Below are 20,487 nucleotides of genomic sequence, written 5' to 3' on the forward strand. Positions count from 1 at the left end.
ACCTGAAGGCCCAAGGCCAGCAGGAATTTCACGAAACGCTAGGATTTAATCCTATCTTGAGTTAGGACAAGCTAACTAAGGATGGGTTCAATGCGTCCTAACGCCTCTGGATACAGGAACTAAGTAGATGGAGCGTTTGGGCCAGTAGAATCATGACGTGACAAGGCCAATGATATTTTTTTTTTTAAGACACTGAACACTAATTGGTAATTGTCAAAGACTAGTCTTTTCACCTGGTGTATCTCAACATGCATAAAATAGTATAACCTGTGAAAAATTGAGCTCAATTGGTCGTCAAAGTTGCGAGATAACTATGAAAGAAAAAACACCATTGTCACACGAAGTTGTGTGCCTTCAGATGCTTGATTTTGAGACCTCAAAATCTAATTCTGAGGTCTCGCAATCAAATTTGTAAAAAATTACTTCTTTCTAAAAAACTATGTCGCTTCAGAGGGAGCCGTTTCTCACAATGTTTAACCTCTTTCCATTACTCATTGCCACGATAGGTTTTATGCTAATAGTTATTTTTGAGTAATTACGATAGTGTCCATTGCCTTTAATTGAGTAATAACAGATACCTCATTGTGTAATATCTTTGTGAAAAATGTTAACAATGAATCTGGTATCTATAAATTATGTTGAGTATCGAAGTGGCATGACAAATGAGATAGATCATCTCTTTGTGTTACTTCAAGTCATTTTGATGTTTTTTAAATACACAACGGTGTAAGGGTTAGAACAAATTGTATTCCTTAAATCCCGATGCAAAAAGTTGTTATCGTTAAACAATATTTACTGCTGCAGATACTACATTGATGTGAACCACGGTGCGTGCGTGTGGACCATACAAAGGAGGAGCAATGATTTCCTGAGGCTTCATGAGGAGATGTTGCTGTATAAAGCTCGTCTGCATCTTCCCATCGGTGACAAGAGGTAAGATAAGATAAGATAAGCAAATTTTTTAAGTGCCTTAATATTTTTAGTGCCATCCTTCTTTGCAATGATTTGTCTGTTCATAACCCATTTTCAAATTGATGAATGAGTAAAACAAAACAATTGTATGCCAATTTTTTTCTGTTTTCCTTGCAGTCATCTGGAAAGGTGGCGTACATTCAGAGCGATTCGAGATCACGATATTGCTCATTTTCCGAGGACACCTGATGCACTGGTCAGAGCCCCACAGCTACCCAAAAGAATGGTAAAAAAGCCTCAAACACCAATTTCATAAATCCTTGAAGCATAAAATCTTGCTAAGCACAGACAAATCTTGCTTATTAGGAAATGTCAAAGATTATATGATTTGACAGCAACTAGGTAAACGTCTAGTGACTACATTAAGACACTATTAAAAATAGAGTCATAAAATTATATTTGTTTTTATGCAGTGTTAATCAATAAGTGCATTCTGATTTTTCCCACAGCATCAGTATGAAGTTTACTTGAAAAGCTTAGTCAGAAACCCACTGTTCCGCAATCATCCACAAATGGTAAGTGAAGAAAAAGGATACTAGACTTTTTGTAAATTGTTTTAAATTGTTATTAAAATAACAATTGAATAATAACTCTACTGTCTGACCTTATTCAATATCATTCAAAATCATTAAGTCCAATGTTATTGATAAGAGCATTTCTACCTCCATGATTCGAGGGTTTGCGTACAATTGGTAATTTGAATTCACTGTTTGTTTGTTTGTTTGTTTGTTTGTTTGTTTAAATCTTATGTAGTTGTAGTACTTGTTATAAATAAAAATATAATTTGAAAAGGTTGTGGTGTTTTTGAGATGTCGCCGAAAATCTGGAGCATTTTTGTCCACGCAGGATGAAAACCTGCAATTGAAATACACAATCTGAGAAAGTTACTGTCAGTATCACATCTTATATTCAAATGTTTTGGGGATAAAAAGGGATATCCTTTTCTATTATCGCAGTATTCCAAAGTGAAAATATTCTCAAAATGCATTATAATATCCTAAGATCAGTTTTATTGCTATCAGTTTTCAGAGTCATTACCCAATATTTTTCCATCCATTTAAAGCAAGGGAAACTAGTGAAGCGTATTTGATTAAAGTGTTTGTATTATTCATGTGTTGTTTGAACTTGATTGTCACCCATGGCTTTGTTATCTGTATGATTAATGCCTTAAAAATAGCTACTGTTGATGGCATGTCTTGTTGACTCATCCATTGTAGTAAAATTGTCATTTGTTACCAGCAGATTTTCTCTTTGTAGCAATATTGTAAGGGAACATGTACATGCAGTTTCTCATTTGCAGTTGGCTTTTGTTTATAGCAAACTTTGACATTGCTCAATGTTCAAGGCTGTATGGCACGCATCCGCCGTCGGAAATACAAAGCCCTTGGAAACTCATTGTGCAATAATTTCCACATCCTTTATATTCCGCACTGATAAAATGTTTTTAGTAGTTCGTTCTGTATTATTTGGAACTCTACCAACTGAGTTATCTGGCCCTATGTTGGCGGCCTCCCTATGCAGATACATGTGTAGAGTCCAAATGTTTTGTCAAAGATTTCAACAAATACAGGTGGAAGCCAGCTATGGGGCAGATTTCACAAAAAGCTGTGATTGATCTTACTGTAATTTAATCATAGTTCAAGTTGCTAAGTAAAGTGTGATGTCACAATACTATGGTAATAATGTCAATTTGCCTTCAGTGAATTTTTAGTACTTTGTGAAATCGAGCCTTTTATCTGAGGATTCTTGGCTCAAGTCCTGCTCCAGTCCATAAAAAATAAAGTTGAATACATGACTGTTTATATCCAATGACCTTCTTTGCAGATGATAATTTTTGTTCTGTTTTTTTTTTTTCTTTATGCATCTTTGACTTTCTGCTGTAGCTTGAGTTCCTAGAAGTAAGTCATCTGTCGTTTGTTGATGAGCTAGGACCCAAAGGAAAGTAAGCTATTTCATTATGACACTCACGTATGTTTTATTTATTTATAAAGAAATAACCATAACAGGAGCTCAAAAAAAAGCAAAGGCATTTTTATCAAACCCATACAAATTGCACTAATGATTTTATAGTTGTAATGACATCACATGTTTTCTTTTTTTTTGGGGTGGGGGAATCAAATGATTTCCTGAGAAAACCTGAAAAGCACAATGTACCATGTCTGCAAACTCGGTGTTTACTTTTGTCCCAAGAATTTTATAAAATGGAAAAAGATAAAGAGGTGGGGGTAGGAATAAAAATTCCCCGTGAATTTCCTTGGGTTATATTTTCTGGGAATGGGTCACATTAATTCTACCTCTATGGTTTACATGTACACGTATCCTGTTTGTAGTCAAAAGGGATTTCAGGCCCAAGGCCATGTCACACCTATATTTTTAGACAATTTGAAGTGGGAAATAAGATAACATTAATTGGTGGCAGGACGAACGTTCCCTGTGAATTTCCTGCAATTTTATTTTTCTAAAGGGATTTTGTGCCCAAGACTATGTCAGATAATGTACATTAGGGCAATATTTTCAGGCAACTTGGAGGCAACCAACTGCAATAAGCCATTTTGAGATATGATGAAACATTACATGTAAAACACTAATTGGTTTGGGTAAATTTGTCTGTATATACCCAAACCATACAGTGCTCACGTGTATAACGAGAAGGGAAACAAGAACGTTAAACATGCAAGCCCTCGATTGGTTGAATAAGCGTGGGCGTATTCTGCGTAGAGCAATTCAACCAATAGAATGCATTCTCTTTGCGTGGTTATCGTTTTTGTATTGCTGCAGTGTAACTTGGCCTCGGCAGCATAAGAGACATTCTTCTAGCTGTAACGCACTATGCCCAGGAAAATAATGAGAAAACTGAAATGTAAAACGAGAATGGATTTTCCTATTTGAGATTGTCTAGGACTGGTTTCCTGTATTGCTTCATTGTATGACCTTGTATTGGCAGGGTCTCTCGCAGCGCAGGCTATGTACATGTGGAGTGGACAAAGTCAAAGGTTCTACTGATGTTTGGTTATAGAAAAAAGTTCCTGATATCCTGTACCTACTTATTCATCTCATCATTGTGTTGTGTTACACATTTTAGATGTAGATAGATACACTGATCAATTTCATCCAACAATTTTGCATAGCAACAATTTTTTTGCATAGCAACAAATTTTGACTGAACGGATTTTGTGTACAGTGAATGCTAACATTGAGTAGCAATTGATGGATTTTGAGTAGCAACTGACACATTTTGCATGGCATTTTTCTCTGCTAAGCAATTGAAATCAATCCCTGACATAGATAGAAATTTCATTAAATAATGGGCTGAATTAAAATACTAATTTTTGTATTATATCCACATTTAATCTGTACCCCGATTTTGCTATATTATAACTTTTAAAAAAAAAAATTCTTGTAGTGTCCAGGCCTCAAACTTCATCATTTTTAGGGCAAGGCCACTTTGGCCTTGGAGTAAGCCAAATTTTGGGGGGCACCAAGGCCAGTAGATTGGGCACCAAGGCCAAAAATGAAATCTAAAAAAGGGCACCAAGGCCAATAATAAACTATGAGTTGTTAATCAAAATAACACCATAGTGCATTAGTTATCCTGAAAGTTTAATACACAAAATTTTAAAAAATAAATTTGGAAATTGGCCAGAGGTTTCCCTATGGGTGGTTAACCCGATGAAACAGTTTGCATGAACAAAATATTGATAAATCATATCTTATTCATGAACAAACCGTAAAACTGCATGCCACAAGATGTCAACACACTTTCCAGGTTAAAAAGAACACAACATCCACTCCTATGAGTCACAAAACCAAGTCACAAAACCACAAAGACACCCATGCACTGGCTTGCCTTTTGAGTGAAGCAAAAGTTTAACAAACTGAAGAGGATTAACCACAAAGACACCGCACACAGCGCTTTTCTTTTGTGTGGAGCAAAAGTATTACAAACTGAAACAATTGTATAACAAACTGTAGTGGATTAAGATAAGAGTAATTGGGTGTCAATAGGAGTGTCAATCATTCTCCCAGGTGAGGCCTGGATAGTGTATGGGCACTACATTAAATACAGAAAAGGATCTCCAACTGTCGGCTTCGTGTGTGTAGAAAAGTTTGTTTTCGTAATCATTGACAACTGGGTAAAAAGGTTTCCGTAAAATCGCGGCAGCTGGTGCTTCTAGACAACACTGAAAATGCATTTAACTTCTTTTAAAAAGGGCACGACGGCCAACGGGAATTAAGGGCACGGCAATTATGGCCTTGGAAAAGGTAATTTTTTGAGGGGCACCACGGCCAGAAGCAAGGGCACCGACGGCCATGGCCGTCGTGGCCGCCGGGAAATTTGAGGCCTGAGTGTCACATAATTTGGCTTTGTGCTGTCAGGTGTTTTTCTTTTAAACTTTTCTTTTAAAAATGATTGGATGTATTTTCACTGAATGGAGTCTATGATTGTTTGCAATCCATCAGGGAAGGTTGGGTGCAGAAGCGGTCTGGAGGAAGACGCGTTCCCATCACAAGGTGTTGCCCATGTCTGGTCTGCAAGCACTGCACAACAGTAGCAGCGCACTACAGTAAAAGGTAAACTGGGAACTAAACTTCCGTTGGCAGCTTTCTCGTTAGCCCAAAGTGATGCCAGCTGATTCTGTAGAAATTGCCCTGAAAATAAACCAATCTTTCCAAGTTCTGATGACCAATATGAAAATCTGCCTATAGACCTTTAATAGTGTCCACTAGCTGTCTTTCAAGGGGGTCACTCATATTGATCATAACAGGCCTGTGGCTTTACATTTGAGAAGTCTAACCCAGTTACTGCATGCTCGCCCGTTGGCCGTCACGTTACAAAGGGCACCTTCACAATTATAGTGTGCTGGAAGGCCAGAGCAACGTGCAGTAACTGGGTTAGAGTATATAATTCCATGTACAGCCACAGGCCTGTTATGGACATGTCGACAGTTCCTCGTGTAACCAACCCTTTAGAGACAAATAGTTTCTTTGTTATCAGCACAAGACGCCAATTTAGATTGCTAATATTGTTCGTTTCTTTAAAGGCACTGTACACTATTGTTAATTCCTTAAAATAGTTGTTAGCATTAAAACTTACTTGGTAATGAGCAATGGAGAGCTGTTGATAGTATAAAACATTGTGAGAAACGGCTACTTCTGAAGTGATCTAGTTTTTAATATTAAATTCATGACAACATGAAGATAAAACCATATGGATCACCCCAAACATGCCAGATTGCAGAGAAGGGCTTTTAAAACCAAAGATAAATGAATGTAAGCAGGCTTTTCGCACTCAAGATTAAGATTTTTTTCAACAGCCTTATACCCGTTCATTAGGAAAATAAAACAAACAAGATTTACAAAATTAATCACTGCATTACTTTGAGACTAAAAAGATGTCTTTCACCCTGCATTATTCGATTGTTGTTGTTTAGGTGGTTGATAACAAAGGATTCCTTTGTTGCGTATGTGAGACCGAGGGACGGTCATGTCCGTGCCGTCATGCTAGCAGATCAAGACTTTGACGTTCAATGGGGAGTCGAGAAAACCGGAGTGAATAAAGGAATCACAATCTCTAATCAGTACAGGTAAATATGAATGTTTAGTAACAATAATAATAACCAGTTTTTATATAGCGCTTTTCACACCTGGAGGGCGCCTCAAAGCGCTTGCAACATTATTACCCCTGGTCACTGGGCCTTAATGCAGCCTGTGCAACATAACCATGCGCTACTCGGCTAAATCAATCACAAGAACCATCTATACCCTCACAGGTACCAGAGGAGAGAAGAAATTATATCACAGTGTCTTGCTCAGGGACACAAATGCCACGACCGGGATTCGAACCCACACTCTGCCAAACAGAAGCACCAGAGCTTGAATTCGGTCACGACACCCGCTCATTTAGAACAGGATGAGAGTCTGTACTGGCGTGCTGTAGTTCACCGGACTTAAAGCCATTGGACCCTTTCGGTAAACAGTATTGTCCAAGGCCCACACTTCGTGTATCACAACTTCTATATCAAATAACAAACCTGTGAAAATTTGGGCTTAATCGGTCATCGGAGTCGGGAGAAAATAACGGGAAAGCCCACTCTTGTATCCGCGCGTTTCGCCGTGTCATAACATGTGTTTAAAATAAATCCGTAATTCTCGTTAACGAGAATTGATATTGTTTTACTGTTTTCTCAAAAAGTAAAGCATTTCATGGAATAATATTTCAAGAGAAGTATTTCACCACTACCTTCTGTAAACCCTGTAAGTTATTTGTAAATCTGTGAACTTTTTTTTTTTTCTGTACCGGAAGGGTCCAATGGCTTTAAGCTCAGCACAAACATTTCCTTAGCAAAAAAAAAAAAATTAAATTAGCAAAACAAATCTATTGCTTATCATAAAAAAAGGTTACCAGCCAGAAAACCGTACAATTACCATTGCTGCGAATTGATACTCCAGTCATTTCTTTCTTTGCCTTGAAACTTGCTATGCAGAATTTTCTGCTTAACAGCTTTATGAAATTGGGCCCTGGTGTCAGTAGAAAAGTGTGGGTTCGAATCCCGGTCATGACACCTGACACGCCTCAAAACTTGTTTAGATGTTAGTTTTCTCAACACTGTTTAACTTATGTAGAAAGTATGAAACAAAATATACTATTTCCCAAATGACCAGTGTAGTATATATATAAGCTGGATTTATTATTAATAATGTGCACAAATTAATGATTTCCTCCCTCCCGTCCACAGTAATTCGGGGACAATTATTGTCAAAATGTTATTAAACAAGTTTTATTTGTCAAAGACAAAATGCTTTTATGACAGAGACGACTGCACTTTTGAGACCAGGCCTCAATTTTATACATCTACTCAAACAGAAAACATTCCCTTAATATCGTCTGCTAAGCGAAAATAAGGAGGATACCAGTCACATTGTAATTGTTACATAGTATTTTGGCCAGTAACACTTTTGTGGTAAGCATAATTTTGAAATTGGACCCTGTATTAATACTAGAACCAGTCAAATAGGAATAATAAGACCCAATTTTATGGCTGCAATTTATGCAGAGTAATGCAGTTACGTCCCATAGAGTTTATAGGCCACAATGTCTGTACGCTGGCCTAGATGTCTGGAGTATACAGTGAAATGATGCCAATTATGCCTTGGACGTACACTGGGGGTTAAAATAATGATAAGAGTAATAGTACAACATTTATATAGCGCCAAATCCATCAAAAGCAATGCTCCATGACGCTTAATACAGAGAAACAGTATGCATTGGACATACACTGGGGGTTATGCCTTGGACTTGCAGTGGGGGTAATCTTGCTGTATGGCACAATGAAAATTTTTTGTTGACTACCAGTTGTCATGACAAACAGCTTTGTTGCAGTCATTTTTACTTTTACTAGCTCGCAATAGTTGAAGTAATTTCACATTTTATTTTGGAGGCCTTCACATGTATACTACCCGTTTCATCATTGACAGTGCATATCATGTCCATGATCTGATAATGATTTACATACGTCTTGATAATATCAGATCACTAAAGGACAAGTGTGTTTGTTGGTGTTTTTTAACACTGACTGTTCTGATTACTCCCTATGTCTTTCTGACCTGTAAAATATGCTAGCACTTCAGTAAATGTTATTCCACTGGAGTAAACAGAGCACTCTGCCCACCATTAAAGCCATTATACACTTTCGGAACAGAAAAAAAAAAGTTCACAGATTTACAAATAACTTACAGGGTTTACAGAAGGTAATGGTGAAAGACTTCTCTTGAAATATTATTCCATGAAATGCTTTACTTTTTGAGAAAACATTAAAACAATTATAAATTCTCGGTATCGAGAATTACAGATTTATTTTAAACACATGCCATGACACGGTGAAACGTGCAGAAACAAGGGTGGGTTTTCCCGTTATTTTCTCCCGACTCCGATGACCGATTGAGCCTAAATTTTCACAGGTTTGTTATTTTATATGTAAGTTGTGATACAAAAAGTGTGGACCTTTGGACAATACTGTTTACCGAAAGTGTCCAATGGCTGTAAACAGTTCTATGAAATTGGCCGCAAATCCTATCCGATTGCGACTAATTAATCTAGTCTTATCTAATCTAATCTTATCTAATCTAATCTTATCTAATCAAATTGAATCTAAAATTTTTTAGGAAGCTACTAGTGAAGTGTGACATGGTGCCGATGGCTCGACAGTGGATGGTTGAAATCATGGAGATGATATCCCAGTCTGAATACAAAGACATTCATCGATTCAATGCCTTTGGGCCGGAGAGGCCGGATACCTACGCCAGATGGTAAGAAAATCACCAGACCAATGAGGAAATGAAGATATGGGTTAATTAGAAGGATCTCTGATGAGAGAGAATACTCATTATAATGTGATATTCTATTGTTGGGGGGCGGGGGGATTCGGAGAGGCCATCTTCGGTTTCTTGGCGGTATAATTTGGTCAAAGTAAAATCAAATGTGGATCTTCAGCTGAGCTCAATTTGATAAAGCATTTGTAAACAAAAACATGCTAGGCACAAGAAAATCCATGGTGACAAGCAAGATGGCTGCCTAATTTTCTTGGCAAATTTTTCTGCAACAGTTAGCTCGAAAATTTGCTTACCATTAAGCAGCACTATGAAATTGGACCTTGTGACCCTACCTCTAATAACCCTGTGCGGCATAAAAACGCGATGAGTCCCTATGCATTGACGTCATCCAGCCGCCATCTTAGAGGTAAAACGGTGACGAAACAGTCAAAACGCACAGATTTGTACGCGCACAGGATTGGCCAATGAACATGCTCCTTTTAACCTCTAGGTGAGTGCGCCCCACTCGAATGACGTCACGTGAATAAGGTCTATTATAGAAACATTTGATGTATCCTGTCCTCAGGTTTGTCGATGGCTCCAAGTATTTTGAAGCTCTAGCAGACGCCCTGGAGGAAGCTGAACAAGAGATCTTCATCACTGATTGGTGGCTGAATGCTGAGATTTATCTCAAACGACCGGCCATGGAGGGTCCGTGGTGGAGACTCGATTACATTCTCAAGAGGAAAGCGGTACGTGCCTTGGTTGTATTGAGAATGTGTTCAGGCTGGAACAGTCACGGTTTGAATTTCACAGAGCTTGTAGCTAAATAATTTTTTTATTGGAGCTGAATTATTTACAAGTCCACAATCAAGTGAGAAACGACAGTTTGGCGTATTAACATAAGATTGATCTCATTTTGTCTTATGGGTGAATGTTCTTCAATATTCAACAGAACTGTAGCAACTAACAGCCGTTTCAGACTGGTGCTCCAGAGTCGCACTGAACCAGAATATGACTTAAAAATGCACTAGTCGCGGATATGCGTCACGTGAACACAAAAAGTGTCGACATATCAATGTCTGTATGGGCGTCTGTAGACTTGTGAAACGCCTCTAATAATCCATAGAGGTCCCATCGCATAAACAAAGACTAGGTTACCTTTTTTTCTACTGGCTCGCTTGGCTGCAGATGCATTGCATTGCATCATCTTGAGTCCTACATAATGGATCCTATACTTCAAACATTGCTCTCCGTGCCTGTTGTAAAAAATAATGAGTGGTTTTGTCTGCCCGGAGATAAATTGTTTGAACAGAAAATGTGCCTGGTGTTATTCAATTCATAATAACAGTTTATCGATTCTGATTGATAAATCATTCACTTCCATGGTAACAGGCCGAAGGCGTGAAGATTTTTGTCCTTCTATACAAGGAGTTGGAGGTTGCCCTTGACTTAGGCAGCAAACACACCAAGCACGTACTCACAAACCTGCACCCCAACATTAAGGTGAGGACTGGTGTTTAAAGACACTGGACACTATTGGTAATTGTCAAAGACTAGTCTTTTCAGTTGGTGTATCTCAACATATGCACAAATAACAAACCTGTGAAAATTTGAACTTAATTGGTTGTCGAAGTTGCGAGATAATTATGGAAGAAAAACACCCTTGTCACACAAAATTGTGTGCTTTCAGATGCTTGGTTTTGGGACCTCAAAATGTAATTTGGAGGTCTCGAAATCAAATTCGTGGAAACTTACTTCTTTTTCAAAAACTACATTACTTCAGAGGGAGCTGTTTCTCACAATGTTTTATATCTATCAACCTCTCCCCATTACTCATAACCAAGAAAGTTTTTATGCTAACAATTATTTAGAGTAATTACCAATAAGGTCCACTGCCTTTACCACAGAGTTTTTAGATTGTCTAACCACAGCAGAAAAATAAGTGAATAAAGTTTCCCAATCTTAGTTCTGAATCCTCCTTTATGTGGACAGGATTTTTGAAGATATGGGAGGGTAAGGGTCAATAAAGCTCCTTGATGACACTGTATTTGAGATCTACCTGTAGGGTTAATAGACCGATCCATTAGGCTCCACCCACGATGCACGTGTGAGCAAGAACACGTGAGCCTCTCCAATGCCTTTCAATGCACAACTCTGCCGCGCGCGCCAAGCATACGCGCACGCATGTCGGACCTTCGTTGCGTTGTGATTGGTCAATACGCAATGGGGCGGAGCTTAATGGATCGGTCTATTATTTGATGTAGGGTGTCGTGGCAGAGTGATTGAGAGTGTTGATATCAAGTTCTGGTGGTTAAGTCTTCATTAAGAGTGTGGGTTCAAATCCTGGTCATGACACTTGTTGGCTAAAGAAAGATGCTTTACTATAACTGCTTCTCTTTACCCAGGGGTATAAAGGGGTACCTGCGAGGGTAGGGGTTGATATTGTGCTTGAAAAAATCCCTTGGATCGCCACGGAAGCCCAGGGCTGTATTATTTCCTGGGATTTGAGAGAAAGATTAAAGGAATATTATTGGTCCAATGACCAGGGCACTAATGTAAAGCGCATTGATTAATTTTTGTGAAATGCCCTATAAAAAGAACTAAAAATTATTAGTATTATCATGAGGATCTTTCGTGTTAATAAACTACCTTTTTTTTTTAATTGTTTGCATTTACTTAGGTGATGAGACACCCCGACCACAACCCTGGTCAGGTTTTCTTGTGGGCCCACCATGAGAAGCTAGTGGCCATAGACCAGAAGGTAGCGTTTGTAGGAGGGCTGGATATATGCTATGGACGCTGGGATGATTTCAAGCATCGACTCACTGATGTAGGCTCAGCTCTTGTCCATAACAAAGACTCATCCTTGCAAAGACCCTTGGTAAGTATCAATGTTTACTTTTAATAAAAATAATAATTAATTTCATTTTTGTGTGCGCCATATCCATCAGAGGATGTTGGAAGGCGCAAATTACACCAAAATTCCATAAAAAATACACCAAATTACAAACAATAAAACAATTACATGGGAAGTGGGAGGAGTTTTTCATGAATACTGGCAGTGAGTAAGTTTTGGGAAAAAAACTAATTTTTAAGTGTGAGTTGTGTCTTTGTCTGGGGTACTCAGCAAAAATTTGGAACAGCTGACATGCCAAAAATTTAAATGAAGTCTGAAGTTAGTTTGTCCGATAATGTATCTGATTGGTTTGCAAGAGGCTGATAGACTTAAAAACACTGGACACCTTTGGTAATTGTCTCAGATCTTCTCAGTCTTCTCACTTGGTGTATCTCAACACATGCACCAAATAACAAACCTGTAAAAATTTGAACTCAATTGGTCCTTGAAGTTATGAGATAATAATGAAAGAAAGAAAAAACCTTGTCACACAACAGGTGTGAGACCTCAAAATCAAATGCTGAGGACTCCAAATCAAAGAGTGAGAAATAACTTCTTTCTCGAAAACGACATTATATCAGAGGGAGCCATTTCTCAAAAAATATTTTATACTATCAACATCTCTCCATTGATCACTAACAAGTAAAGTGTTTATGATGGCAATTATTTTGAGCAATAACCAATAGTATCAAATGCCTTTAAAAGTATTGTTTGTTTGTTTGTTTAGGAAATTCAATATTAGTTAGCAAGGGAGTTTATTTAGTGGGATGCACCCCTGAAAGTCTTAAAAATGAATAGAAACTCTTTTTGTTTTCAGATGGACTATAGAACAAATCAATATCCAGAAGATCTTGGTATATCCAATTACATCAGTTGTGATGACGATGATTATGAATATGATGATGATGAAGTAGGTCAAATGTTACAGGTCACAGGTCAAAAAGCACCTTGACCCCCATTTCCACCCTCAAATCACCTCATGCTCAAATCATTCAGTTTTTCTGCTAGTCTGGTTCCCTGTCTGCAGCAGGTGAACCAGTTAATAAAGAATAATCAAAATTAGCAGTGTTAGTCTGGTAGATGAAACAAAGAAGGTCGTGGTAGCACTTGAAAAGAAAAACTGGATAAGCTTTCATAGAAACAACCACTTCATCAGATAGAGTGAATTAGTCGTTGCCTATGATAGCTTCTTTTGATGTAATAGTTAGTCTTTAAGTTCTACCACTATTTTCTCAGGAAATAGAGATCATTGATAGAACGTGCTTAGAGGCCCGGTCACACAGGCCCCGATAACGAGAGCGAAAACGAGAACATTGAAAAGGCACCCCCTCAATTGGTTGAATAAGCATGGTCGTATTCTGCGTGGAGCGTTCTCTTTGTGCCTATCGTTTTCGTTAACGCTGCAGTATGACTCGGCCTTAATGCACTTAAGCTTAGTTCAAGCTTAATTTTGTGATTAATTTCTTGGTTAGAGGTGTTGGATATTCACATAAATAATTGCATCTTGCTTTCTACAAGCCGACAGGGTAAAAACCGCTGGTTGAAAGTAAAAATCGCAAGCCAGGGTACATGGGCTCAATTTCATATAGCTTGTAGTTAGCATAAAAACTTGCCAAGCATAGCAAAATCTTGCTTAGCAGAAACTGGTTACCAGCCAATATCAATAAAGTTTACATTGTTGCAACTGGTGCCTCACACATTCTTTGCTAAGTAAAGAATTTTGCTCAGCAGTATTTTCAACTTTTTATGAAATTGTGCCCTGGTGTAAGAAGAGATTCGAAGCTTGCAGTTCCAGCCTTGCATTTGTATATGACAAGGGAATACATATGACAGGAAATGCAATAAATTGTTCCATTTTGAATCCAACATGTTAGCAGTTTTTCAAAATGTTGTAACTTGTCTTGTAAGTGTTTTAACACGTCAATGGAAATGCAGGCCAATACTAAAAATAGTTTGAGGTTTTTTTGATATTTAAAAAAACAAAAATTAAATAACCTTCAAATTTCCATTAGAAAATCAACAGAGAAAGTTACCTGCCTTATCCCTTTTTTCTAAGTTAAAAGTAATTAAACAAAAACAATACTCTTAACCAACTCAGTATAAGCGTGTATATCCATGCATATTGACTTACTATGGGTGGTTTCAGTTTAATTTCAGGCCTTCAAAAATGTTCCTTGAAAAGTGATGTACAATATTTAAAGATCAATATTTTACAAACCTTTTAAAGTCGTAGTAGGTCTCCAACCCCCACCCACCACCCCCTCTAACCCCACTCTCATACTCTTTGTATGACGGTAAAAATATTGGGTGCGTGTGATTAGCTTCCCCGGGTCAACCCGGTGTGCTCAGCCGGGTGGAGAATTTTTTTCCCAGGACGAACGTGTGCAGATAATAATCCACGTTCTTCCTGGAAGAAAAAAAACGCACTGGTCTCGTGGTGACATCAGCGCACCTCGGCCAGCCTAAAGTGACCCGTTCCATTAGCAGGGCACTCAGGGCTGACCCGTATGAGGCCCTGGATTGACCTCAAAGCTATTCGAATATACCAATGGCAGACCGGGGTCGACCAGGGGAAGCTAATTGAATGCACCCATTGAAATCTTTTGAAGCCTCTCAGTTTTGCCAGTTTTACAACAAATTTTTGGCAATTATTATCATGTATGTCACAACACCCACGTGCCATCCTTTTAGTGGTATTTTCTCTCTGAATCTCATTCATTAAAATATATGTCAGAAAGCGTAGGTGAACACTACTATGAAGTGAGCCCAAACTTATTTAGCTAAGTGCTCACATCATAGAAGAGGAGAAGATAAGTTAGATTTCTGTGCTTATATTTTCTTGGCAATCTTGTAAAGTCCGTCTACACTGAACTCCTGAATACTGCATCACATTTCATCCATGGCCATCTCAGTTTCTCCTGCCAGGAGCCAAATGAAGAACATTTATAATTTGTTGAACTGTTTTTATTATCGTAAGACTGTGTCATCCATAGAATCATTGTTTTAACTGAAAGTTGATTCTGAGCTGGTGGCTATTGCTGTTGCTATGGCTGTTGCCAAGGGCTGCCTATGTTTCAATGCAAATAAAAGGGTTACCGAGCCACAGCGGCTAAGCCAGAAACAGTCTTAGCAATAACCATTTACATATATCTTACATCTTAGAAACTCTTGTAAGAGTTAAGAGCCATTGCCTTGCTCTACTCATTCTTTCATTCCAACTTTCGTCAACTTATCAAATTTTGGAATACTCTTTTTGACTGTTTTAAACATGGACTTTCACCAGAGGTTGACAATAAATTTATTATTAATTTGAGTATTTACCTACACATTGATGTGTGTTAGCACTGTATACTCAGTACTTTCCCGAGTCCTGTGACAAAATATCACAGGCATATTACTCGGGTGGGAATCGAACCCACGACCCTTGCAATTATAGAGCAGTGTCTTACTACATGTAACTAGACTACCGAGGTTGCCCGGTAGCTAGAGGCAGTTTGAATTTAAAGGCAGTGGACACTATTGGTAATTGTCAAAGACTAGCCTTCACAGTTGGTGTATCTCAACATATGCATAAAATAACCAATCTGTGAAAGTTTGAGCTCAATCGGTAATCGAACGTGCGAGATAATAATGAAAGAAAAAATACCCTTGTCACACGAAGTTGTGCGCGTTTAGATGGTTGATTTCGAGACCTCAAGTTCTAAATCTGAGGTCTCGAAATCAAATTCGTGGAAAATTACTTCTTTCTTGAAAACTATGGCACTTCAGAGGGAGCCGTTTCTCACAATGTTTTATACCATCAACCTCTCCCCATTACTCGTCACCAAGAAAGGTTTTATGCTAATAATTATTTTGAGTAATTATCAATAGTGTCCACTGCCTTTAACATCTATAATAAATTTATTGACAACGAGCTTTAGTAGTATTACATTTTGACCTCTCATAAAAACACTGGGAATTACTCATGAAAATAATACAATGTATATTGGTCTGCAGAAACACCATGTGTATTTGATGGGTAGATTGTGCTCTTTGAGTACTTGTCTTGTTATTTATTCCACTGCCGCAAAGTGGATTTTTTTGGAATTCAGAAAACTACTCAGCTCTAAAAAGAACTGTCCATCTGAGAATTCTCCACAGCAGTTGAATAAATAGCAGACCAAGTTCTTAAAAGAACATGATTTACCCAGTAAGTAAATACACACATGGTGTTACCCCAAACCAAATATACTTTCACTCCTCACCATGCAACACCTCAAATCCAACAAAATCATACAACTTAAAAACCAGACCATCACTTTGTTATTCCTGATTCTAATGGGATCCTTTCCAACGCTAGGTGGCAGCAGACTTATGGGGTAAATTTCCATTGTTTCGAAGTTCTGAGCATGCGCATAATTCTGAGAACAATGGCTTTACCCGGTACGTCTGCTGCCACCTATCGTCACAGAAAGTCTCCTATTGTGTATTCTTACACTCTGTTTTCTGTTCTTTGTTTCTCAGCCGCCACCATCACCAATGACACCCCCGTTCAGTCCCGACAAAATGGACGAGGAGTCCGGTGGTTACTTCAAGAGACCCAGACTGAAGAGCGCCACCGTGTACCTCATGAACCCCATCCGGAGGTTACTCCATGAGGAGGTTAACACGGACGTGGCGGACAATCTGGATAAGCTGGGATTACCTGGAAACCCTAAGCTCTGGATCGGGAAGGATTACTGTAACTTCATCGCAAAGGATGTACTGGCACCAGCGGAATCTCTCCAAGGTAAGGAACTCATGCTGTTCATCTCCAGTAGATCACCATGGTCCAGTGGTTAGACTACAGGAGTTGCATTCAGAATGTTGTGGGTTTAAACCCTACCAAGCTAAACCACTGATTTCACATTGACTGGCACAAAGTATTGGCATCTAGTTACTGAATCAAATTATCTTGCTTGTGGACGTTATATAGACGTTAAAGCAATGTTTGTATGAGGGAGATTGGCTGTTTCCAGGTTGGTGTTTATGTCCCCTTTTGGCAGTTTGTCAAGTTTACCAGACAGGAATATCATGAAGACATAGTAGGAGGAGGGCCAAATTTCACAGCTCTGCTCAACAGTAAGCAAATTTTTGTGAGGACTGTGGCAGAAAAATTTGCTAAGATGCAAGCGTATTTCACAGACTAGCAGAAAAATTGGGTGGCCATATTGTGCCATGGATTTGCATTGTGACGTCATTTATTTTGGTGCAGTAAGCAACAGAAGGTTAGCATGCCTTTTCGTGTGCTTACGGTAAGCAGCGCTATGAAATGGAAATCAGGCAGTAAGCACAAAATTGGCCGCTAAGCAGCGTTATGAATGGGGCGCAGGTCTGTTCTGAATCCTTCATGACCAGAAATGCCATCTGAAAAAGCTTAACATTCAATGATTGCAATGAACCAATTTTCTGCAAAGTTAGAGATAGGATTGCAGAGGTACCGCAGTTGAGGGAAATTTTGTTCTTGTATGGCATAAGTTTGGTAAAAGTTAGTTGGAGTCTGCTACCCCTGAACAATCATCATCATCATCATTCTCTGCATGCATCATGGGGGATGTAGAGCCGCCCAACCAATGCGTGGGGATGCGGATTGCCACGGCTGCCGTGCCCGAGACTCGAAGTCCGCTTCCAGCTAACACACCCAGGTGTTACAAGGACAGCCTCTTGGTCTCTTCCAGGCTTGGCAATGGTGCTAACAAAACACCCCGCACCAAGTATTATGCTGTCCACAAAGCACTCCACTATAGTCTGTACCCTCCCATGTTGTCCTGTATAAAAAGCCTGGTTCATACATTACAGCCTTGTTTTCGCTATGAATGTTTTGCAGGAATTGAGCACATTTCTACTGACTCTGAAAACAAAACCGGTTTGGTCTTAACGTCTTCAGTGTTCCACTTTTCGTTCTTTTTTCGCCCATCCTGCACCCCTCCTCTGCTTATCCTAACCCATGCATGTTGTTTCCAACCTTTAGATGGTGTTGACCGCATGAATACACCGCGCATGCCCTGGCATGACATAGGCACCGCCGTGTACGGTAAAGCAGCAACTGACGTGGCAAGACACTTCATCCAAAGGTGGAATTTCACCAAGGTATAATACGTTTTTCATCTTAACAGTGTTTGTTTCATTTGTTGTGTTTTGTTTTGCAAAGTTAAAGGAACGTTACAGAATTGGTAAGAAACAAAAATCCTGAAGATCACAGATTTACATAAAACCCACACGGTTTAGTGATGATGATAGTAGAAAACATCACTTGAAATATTTCTGTCTGAAATTTCATATTTGATGAGAAACAAATAATCTGGTTTCGCGTTTGGAGTTTATCGCTCAGTGAGCGATTTATTCATTTTTGTTTTGGCATTGATGCAATGCAAAATTTGTTTTTCACTATTCTCTCGTGACCCAGATGGCCGATCGATCTCAAACTTCTACAGGTTTGTCAGTTTATGTATATGGTTGATTACATAAAGTGCTTACACTGCCAGCAACTTTTTTGCTAGCAAAACCAATTCTGTAATGTTCCTTTAAATGACAGTATATAAAAATGGTGACAAGTTGTAAAAAACTCAAATTCATTTTTTTTTTATAGCTGTTACCCCTTATACAGAGATACCAACATACACGATTTGGGCGTAGCAAATACGATTTCGAGCCGTGACTACGACGCTACGATAATACTCAATAAAACACGCTAAACAAGCCGGCCAATATAATTTTATTAAATCGTACAATACATGCAAACAACTAATGAACTATTAAGTGGAAATAAAAATTAAGAAAAATATCAAAACAATTGTAACAGAAAAGAAAAAAAACACTTTTAATTTTAGAACGCAGTGTTGAATAATAGCGGCGAATTCAATCGAACAATGTACGTGTCTCGACGTAATGATTGTTGCGTGCCCTCCCCCGCTGGCTGGCCGGCTGAGTGTGCATTTTTTACGCTAGTGCATTTCTGCTAGATCGTACCCATTGATCTCTATTACATGATGGGGGGAATAGTGCACACGTGCGTGGGGAATGAGGTTGTGTGTGAGCTAACGTACGTGTCACAGTAACCTCATTCCTCATGTATCCACTATTATTGTGCCCACGCTGGCTGTACATGTACTTTATCGAAGCTTGGCAAAAAAAGTACGAAATAATGGCGACAAAAAAAGGAGACCTTCTGAACAAAAATACCTTCAACTGAGTGGCCTGTGAGGTCTAAGCTAGACAGTTTCCATGTTTTCCTACCAGTAATTGTAGCGTCGATGTCCAGACAATGCCCAGACAATGCCCAAAATACGGACACGTATTTTTTTGCCCAAAATCCGGACACGTTTTTTTTTTTTTTTTTTTTTTTTCTCCTCCTCACTCTCCCAATAGCTTGTTGTTGCGTTTCTGATCATTAAAACAAAAACATTTAAGTAAGGCCACCCTTTTTTATGTTACATTTAAGTAAGACCACCCTTTTTTATGTTACATTTATTTTTGAAACATAGTCAGAAGATGAGGGAAATCAGGGTTTTTTTTTCAATTTTTTTTTTCACTGGCCATTATAAACATTTGTAGCTGTTCTGTTGATGCATACAGGTAATTGTTATTTCACAACAATGCCTGAAAATGAGCTAATTAGCATTGTAGAGAGTAATAGAAAGATCGGTTTAGGGAGCCCAAGCTGCGTTCGCCCTTAACATTTGGGAGATGCTACTCTTTTTTAAAATTCAATGTTGGCATCTCTGCTTATATTCCTCAAATTACAGGCATGATGTTCTTCCTACTTTTGTTGTCATGAATAAGATCTGAAAAATCTATTACAGCCTACACGATGTGTACATGTAGGTCAGCCCTAAGCTTGTACTAGGACAAATTTTCCTACTTTTTTTCCTTACTAAACATTATTCCTGAAACTAGGTGCCCAGCCGTCGATTTCACCAAACTCTTCCTAGTTTTGGATTAATCTTAGGATTTAGGACGGGTTCAGTTCCGTATCCGAAGACGTTAGGACGCATTGAACCCATCCTAAGTTAGGATGAGTAGGATTTGAAACTTTGCATGGTGTAATATGATATGGAAAGGTTTGCGGTAACACCACGTATTATCTCTAATGAGTTGGGGCAGTTCTGAAAAGAACCGTTGGTTTCAACTCGACGTTTCGATCAGAATGCTCTGATCGTATTCTGGAGAAAGCTGTTAGGACGAGCTACTCGTCCTAACTCGAGATAGGATTAATCCAAGTGTTTCGTGAAATCGGCTGCAGGTATTTGAGAAAATCAAGTGATAAACTGACTGGGTAAATTTGCAAT

The 20,487-nt window shown here is 38.7% G+C and overlaps 1 protein-coding gene across 1 annotated transcript in view; it reads left to right on the plus strand.

The window, feature by feature from the left end:
* The window catches only part of LOC117291268 (phospholipase D1-like), a 50,400-nt gene that overhangs the window by 16,260 nt on the left and 13,653 nt on the right, over window positions 1–20,487 (plus strand). The window contains exons 4-15 of the mRNA XM_033772897.1: window positions 805–933; window positions 1,090–1,198; window positions 1,422–1,487; window positions 2,856–2,914; window positions 5,434–5,544; window positions 6,405–6,557; window positions 9,136–9,279; window positions 9,869–10,034; window positions 10,678–10,788; window positions 11,966–12,166; window positions 16,685–16,949; window positions 18,171–18,289. Coding sequence (XP_033628788.1) covers window positions 805–933; window positions 1,090–1,198; window positions 1,422–1,487; window positions 2,856–2,914; window positions 5,434–5,544; window positions 6,405–6,557; window positions 9,136–9,279; window positions 9,869–10,034; window positions 10,678–10,788; window positions 11,966–12,166; window positions 16,685–16,949; window positions 18,171–18,289 — 1,633 coding nt within the window. The remainder of the gene's footprint in view (window positions 1–804; window positions 934–1,089; window positions 1,199–1,421; window positions 1,488–2,855; window positions 2,915–5,433; window positions 5,545–6,404; window positions 6,558–9,135; window positions 9,280–9,868; window positions 10,035–10,677; window positions 10,789–11,965; window positions 12,167–16,684; window positions 16,950–18,170; window positions 18,290–20,487) is intronic.

This window comes from Asterias rubens, chromosome 6 (genome assembly GCF_902459465.1).
Source record: "Asterias rubens chromosome 6, eAstRub1.3, whole genome shotgun sequence".
NCBI lineage: Eukaryota > Metazoa > Echinodermata > Asteroidea > Forcipulatida > Asteriidae > Asterias > Asterias rubens.